The 7,292-nt window shown below is 44.3% G+C and overlaps 1 protein-coding gene across 3 annotated transcripts in view; it reads left to right on the forward strand.

Moving 5' to 3' along the window:
* Positions 1-2,092: 2,092 nt before the first annotated feature.
* The window catches only part of LOC307071165 (SWI/SNF-related matrix-associated actin-dependent regulator of chromatin subfamily E member 1-like), a 9,893-nt gene continuing 4,693 nt past the window's right edge, over positions 2,093-7,292 (forward strand). The window contains exons 1-7 of one of the 3 annotated variants that reach the window (XM_079730074.1): positions 2,093-2,201; positions 3,131-3,181; positions 3,480-3,520; positions 3,907-4,011; positions 4,986-5,066; positions 5,567-5,698; positions 6,137-6,308. In XM_079730074.1, the coding sequence (XP_079586200.1) occupies positions 3,175-3,181; positions 3,480-3,520; positions 3,907-4,011; positions 4,986-5,066; positions 5,567-5,698; positions 6,137-6,308 (538 nt within the window). In that variant the 5' untranslated portion in view covers positions 2,093-2,201; positions 3,131-3,174. Of the gene's footprint in view, positions 2,202-2,804; positions 2,877-3,130; positions 3,182-3,479; positions 3,521-3,906; positions 4,012-4,985; positions 5,067-5,566; positions 5,699-6,136; positions 6,309-7,292 lie in introns of those variants that run through there. The other 2 variants (XM_079730076.1, XM_079730075.1) reach the window with 2 other exon arrangements.

Here is a 7,292-nt window from a genome sequence, read left to right on the forward strand (position 1 = left end):
TGCATTTTAGTATTGAAATAAACAAACCAACTCAACAAAATCAATCTGAAGTCAATCGATAATGACATTTGAGATTACATATAACGCTATTGATTGGCTGTGCTCTAGCTGTGACTGAGGGGAACATTTGACGGGCATTTCCCTGATAGTTAAGTGACAGCTTCTTCCACCCTAGGGAGTGGCCTATGGGCTGTATGGATTAACTATATTGTACAGATTCAGGAGATGACAGTAAAACGATGTGACAGCTACAGGACTGCCTATGATCAGGCCCGCCGCTCCCTATACTCAGAGTACGCAGAGTGCGTAGGGCACCAAGTACCTGGGGGGGGGGGCACCAAAAATTATGGTTTGTAAAATAAATAAAAAAATAAAAATAATTATTACATTATTGAATTAAAAAAATATATAAATTAGTTATGAAGAGGCCCACCGTTGTTTTTTCTTAATTGCATAACCTATCACTCAATTTCGGCAATTATATGTTTTTACCTAATATATAAAAAGAGGCTCCCCCCCCCCCCCCCGTTCGCGTAGGGCACCGAAACGGCCAGCAGCGGCCCTGCCTATGATACGACGCATGCTGCACACAATGGTGAACAGTGGTGTTTGATTTGCATTGTACCTTGTTCAGTGTATCAGTGTTTACATCAGATTTCAACTAAACTTCGGTGCATTTGTCAATGAGAGACATTATAAAGCTACTGCATCAATGGCACCGATCAAAAGAATGCAAAAATGTGTAATGCTTACCATCTGTTCATGTTTTTGTATACAAAACATTTATCTTCTGAATTTATACGCTATAGATCTAAAAAGAAAAAAGACCCCATCAACGTAAATATACATGTAGCACACATGCGTGCAACAACCACTAACACGACACCTGAGAGAAATAAACAACGCATCTGAATGGGCACGTTCGGGTGTAAATTAGCGATGAAAACAAATCTGTTTGGGAATAAAAACTTTGGAATGATACAACGTGACGACGGGTTTTTTTCCGGGGCCTCTAAAAATATCTCCTGAGTCCAGCAGCAGAGCAAACATTCAAGGCCGCTTACTTCCACTGCCTGGGTCCATTCTGAGGAGCTCTAAGGGCTTAGCCAGAACTGGGTTTTGAATTTGTGCAGGAATCACAGCTTTACGAATATTCCTCCGCTTGATTCAAAATGTCACAGGGCCCTATGTTTCCCCCCCCCTGGCGCCCAGAATACCACAGCTGTGCCTGGGGAGACTCGATAGTGTTAAGCTTACACAAGCTTACACAAGTTTTGTGACCCCTACCCTATTCCGAAACGGCCGTGCATGCTACCAACCTCCCCGTTCCTGTCCCACCTCCTGGGTCTATGGTCTGGTTTGACCAGGCGTGGTTTAGCCACTCGTTTTCTGCAGACTGTTTACGCAAAATCAGCTTTAAGATGACAGCCTGACACATATTACACAATTGACCTATATAGGGCACATCCTGGAGGCTTTACAATGTTATTGTTGGGTAGTACACTATTACAACTATTGGCATGTGCAGCTTACAAGAGGAGAAGGCAAGAATGCAAAGTATTTCAGTTCTTAATCTTAACACAATAGAGTAGTGAATAGAAGCACATTATGTTAACAAACCGTGTTGGCATGGGAGCCCACACTGCTTTTCTGTTATTACGTTGCATAAGCAATAACGTTCCTTATCGAATAACGCATTGTTAAAGCAATGTACAATGTGTTATGAAAAACACACGTGTGGCCAAATGTGGATATTTTATGTGACGTATGCCGTCCATACAACGCAAGCGACGTCAACAAGTGTGTCTCCACAATGTCGATCAGCTAATTGAGTGATTATCGCCTGTCACTCAAGAGTCAAACCCGTATCATCCTGTTTTGGGGGACTTTACGCCGATAGGATTGCGTTTTTGTGGTTTTTCATATAAAACCACAAAAACGGCGACTCTGAACTAAAAGACGACTGGTTTTGGAAACCCAATACATGACAGACGGGTTCAGAGCAGGCTGCACACCATCAGCCGGGCTAAGCACATCCGTAATGAGGAGGGTGGGTGGGGGTGCAGTTCTGGAAGATTCTGTGGGAATCTTACGAGTGGACCCCGTTTCACCAGAGTATTGTGGGGACTGTCTCTCCTCCTGGGCAGTCTGGTGAAACCATAACGCCTACAATAACCGGGGCTCGGGCGAAGCCCATTAAGGTGAGTCTTCCTGCAGCGATGGAATAACAGGGCATGCAAATCTTTTATTTTGTGGCGATATAAGACATAACGTTGCATGCTGTTGCACGTCATAAAGATGCCTTTTAGCTCATGTATTATTATGGTGGCTATGCTAACTAGCTGTTCAGTAGCCTCTGGTCTAATAACAACAAAGGCTTGTGGGTCGCATTACTGCACGACGATGTGGACATCACGATACATCTTAAGTCTAGACACAACGGTGGGGATTGACCTGTCCGTCATTAAATATGGACAGCTGCTCGTCAAGCTGTCAGGCATGAAGACACCCATCTAGTTGCGCTTACCTAGATGTACACATACGCTGCCATCAAAATGAATAGAAAATCAAAATAAATCACATTTTTTCAACATTACATCACTAACAAACCTTAGATGATACACGTTTAATAAACGTGGCCACTCGCGTTTGATTAGTTAACATAAAGAAACATCCTATCTTGAACTCGGAAAGCCGGGGACACGGTCCACCTGAACCCCGCTGTTATCACCGTAGACTGCGTGGAGCGACGGGCTACCGCGCAGAGGCTAACGTGCGGAGCTAACGCTCACAATACGTATAGCCGAGGCTACTGCGCCGAGCTAACGCTCACAGAACGTATAGCAGAGGCTAGCGCTACCAAGCTAACGATCACAGTACGTATAGCAGGGGCTAACGCTGCCAGGCTAATGGTTACAATACACACATACGAGCTAATATAGCGAAAGGCTAACGTCACCAAGCTAACACTATATAGAGAATAGCTAAATAGCGACAGGCTAACAACACCAAGCTAATGCTTACAATACAGAACAGCTAATATATTCTTTATGGGCGAACCGGGGATAGAATATAAATCCCATAAAGGCATCATGTTACAGTTTTTGCTACAAAATCTGTTTTATTTCAGATCTGATGCATGGAATAGACTGATCTCTACTGCTCCCTGTGAAGATGTCAAGTAAGCAAATGGATGAAGTCATGCTTTGCTGAACCTGCAAGTTGACCATCATTACAATCATTATACAAAAGGGAATGTTAAATGTATTTTTTATGATTATATTATTATACAATTATTGTCAACTATTATTATCGAACAATATTATTGTTATCATTTGTATTATTACAACGTTTATTATATTAGTATTACTATTTTTCTTTTTCCAATAACACATGTTTTAACGGACATTAGTATGATCGTAAAAAGTTCCTGAGAACTACTAATGTTGACGTCCTTTTCCTCCTTTTCATCACAACAGAGAGGCCCTATGCCCCGCCCCCTCCCCTAGCCCCCACAACTGTAAGTATATAATTGGCCTTCGACTCGTACTTTGGGTCTAACGAATCAAGAAATTAAATAGTTTTTGCCATTTCAAAAATAAATATTATTGAATGTATCATGTAGTCAATATGCATTTTAACCACACCAGTACAAAAATATATATTGTATTGACCAATGCTAAAGGATTATTTCCTTTATTGTCGTTTAGATTTAGATTTAGTGCATTTACTAGACGCTTTTATCCAAAGCAACTTACAATAAGTACATTTGTCAGAAGAAAGTGAAACAATTATCATGAATGGCAGTTTATTTTGCATCAGTCCAGTATCTCCTTCCCATTGGTCTGTATCAGCTGCTCATACACTCTCTGCCATCTGTGTCCCTATCTCATCTGACTTCATCAGCAAATCCCCAACACTGCTGGGTTTGTGGGCTACAACCCATACAGCCATCTGGCCTACAACAACTACAGGCTTGGAGGGAGCCAAGGCACCAACAGTCGGGTAACGGTATGAATATTAACCTAGAGGAAAACAAGGTGACCCACAATCAAAGGCAAGGTCAAATCTGGCTGTGCTTCTCCTCGTTCAATCCAGTGTTTCACAACATGACACCATCAGACCTCCTAAGAACAAAGTATCACTCTACTTTCCGAGCAAATTAATAGCTGCACAGCTGTTAAAAATACAGGTTTTTGTTACCATGGAATAAAAACCTGTATTTTTAACAGCTGTGCGGCTATTAATTCGCTCCGAAAGTAGAGTGATACTTTGTTCTCAGGAGCTCTGATGGTTTCATGTTGTGTAACAAGCAAGAGAAAGAATAAAAATTAAAATGTTATGACACCCGGTCATAGGTCAATTAGAAGACGGTGTTCCACTACCGAGACCTTATTAAACGTGGTGTTACACAACGCTGCCTGCTTGCCTTCATTACAGTGAAGACCCGGGCAAAGAAATTCCACCTATGTGCATTCAAATCCCGGCCGCCTTTCAATGTCTGCACCGCTACCTAACCCTCTATTCTAAGAAGCCCATGCCATCCGCGTTGCCATGGCACCCCAGACCCGCTACCCAGCATGGTGTTGGCTTCTGAGCAGTAATTAAGGCCCTGCCTGCTGCAGTTGTGGTTGACTGAGTCTAATAATGGCATTATGTCTCACAGTGGGCAATTCCCAGCTTCACTCTGACTTTCTTTATTATTTTTTTTGCACCATTTTCCGCTGGTCAGTGCAATTTCATCACACCCTATGGGCTTCTCAACTTCTGGTTAGGGTTTAATCTGCCTTTTAATTAAAGCGAGTTAATACAAGTTACGAGAGTTGACTGATGCGTGAACGTTTTCTTTTTTTTGTGTGTGTCGTTGAAGCATTATGTCATTCTGCTTAGCGAGCGGATGCAGAACGGCTTCTGTCATTATTCAGTCATTTCCTGATCCAGCGTGTGCCATATCTTAACCACAAAACATTTGTAATACTTCTCAGAATACCTCGGGAATAAACATCCCAAAGCCGCCCAAGCCCCCTGACAAGCCGTTGATGCCCTACATGAGATACAGCCGGAAGGTAAGTGCACGAAGAAGTAGCCCTTTGTGGTTCGCACAGTGGGCATCGTCAATCACCAAGGCACGTTTGGTTTCCAGTTCAACACAGCCACACATGAATTTTCATGTCCTTGGTAATACTTGAATCTGTGTCGGCCTAAACTCTTTTGACTTTTTTCTTACTTTACTTATTTTTACTTATTCTCTTTTTTACTTCTCTATTTACTTTAAATTGTGTTGTTGCTGCTATGTGGCTGTTGAGGTACCAAGCATAATCATTTGACCCTTGTGTGCTTACAATAAGAATGTAATAAAATTCTGATTCTGATTCACTCACGGCGGAAGAGAGTGGTTTAAAGGCAGCCACTCAGACCGCAGCACACACCTTACCGTGTTTTTATCAACTCAGATTCGGAGCTCAAATCGCATGGCCTCCTCTGGTTCGTGACCTCTCTTGCCGAGAGATTTGTAGCCCCTCCGGTCCCATCCTTCCCTGTGCCCGTGTCTGGTTCTCATCACCAGGTTTGGGATCAAGTGAAAGCCTCCAACCCCGATCTGAAGCTCTGGGAAATTGGGAAGATAATCGGTGGCATGTGGAGAGACCTCACTGATGAGGAGAAACAAGATTATCTGAACGACTACGAAGCAGAGAAGGTCGGTTTTCCTCTAATGAGTGCCGTTTTGGGGGGGGGGTTGTGGGGGTCGGCGTTTCGGATGTTGACTGGTTACCAGTAAGACGTGTCTCTCAGAGTTATGGGTCCCTCTGGTTCCCCCATTCCTTCCGACCTCACACCTCTGAGCAAACACACTCTTCCGCTCCCAGCGTGTGGCGGAGGCAGAATGACGGCACCCAGGGGAACCGCATGTTTTCGCGTCGGCCCGTCTACCGCCCTTCTGTGTACCACGGCTTAGCTCAGGAGGTAGAGCGGGGTTGGCTGGTAACCGGAAGGTTGCTAGTTCGATCCCCGGCTCCTCCTAGCGTCGAGTGTCGAGGCGCTTTAGATAAAGGCGTCTTCTAAATGCCCTAAATGTAAACGTCTGTCTTCCCTGCCCCTGCCCCCTTGTCATTGCTTTCGCGTCTCCTGCCTGTAGATCGAGTACAACGAGAGCATGAAGGCGTACCACAACTCCCCGGCCTACCTGGCCTACGTCACGGCCAAGAGCCGGGCGGAGGCGGCGCTGGAGGAGGAGAGCCGGCAGAGGCAGTCGCGGCAGGACAAAGGGGAGCCCTACATGAGCATCCAGCCAGCCGACGACCCAGATGGTGAGCGACTGCGGCGAGATGTCCTCCCCAGATGTTTCTCCAGCTTGCACACATGCACATGTACACATGCACTTACATACTACACAGACAAACGCAGGCAGGCACACACACATGCGTGCACACACAAAAACGCATGTGGCCACACACACGTACACACATGTACGCTGCCGCACAGATCCACTCATACGCACAAATGCACACACACACGCACATAATCGAGCAGGATCATGCAAACATGCAGGCACACACACACACACACTCTGCGGTAATTATAGTCCTACAGCCACATTCAGCCACACAGTCCCAACACCAGAGCCTCTACTGATAAAAACAAACCCCTTTGCGTTTTAGAAAGACCAAAGCCTAAGTATTCTTAAAGTATTCTTAAAAAAGGACTTTAACTTGTTAACGACTCGACCGGTTTGGCATTAAGGACGTTACCGGTGTTTAAACAAAGAACTTATGCAATGTTACCTTTTGGAATAGCTAGCAGTCTTACAAACGTAGGCACTAAAACACTAATGTGTTTCTTATTCTCCTGATGGACGACACCGGGCAATAGCCATGATTGCATACAATTGTAGGCTGAGTTTAATGAGGAAAAGTCAGGGGCATGATGTGTGTGTATTAGTACCCATTATAGACCGCCTGTGGGCATCTGACCTTCCCCAAGGCACGCACTTAGACCTCTGTTGTTGCCATGTTTGGGAGGCGTAGGTAAAAACAGCAACGAGATCAGCAGAAGTACGTGCTTGTTTACATGTCTATTCGCAACCGTGTTCAGGTTTATGTGACTAACGTTTATTTTATAACAAAGCATTATAACATTAGCGTTTGTTGCAGGATTACAGTTTGTAGTCTGCATTTAGACGCAGGGTTTAGCCCCACTCATAACACTCAGAGATCTGTTTTTCATTATGGTCAAATTGGACATAATGACCTATACTTGCCTCTGTGTAAATGTAGTAATCGTCCCCATGAGTT

Source organism: Pollachius pollachius (genome assembly GCF_949987615.1).
Source record: "Pollachius pollachius genome assembly, chromosome: 2".
Taxonomy (NCBI): domain Eukaryota; kingdom Metazoa; phylum Chordata; class Actinopteri; order Gadiformes; family Gadidae; genus Pollachius; species Pollachius pollachius.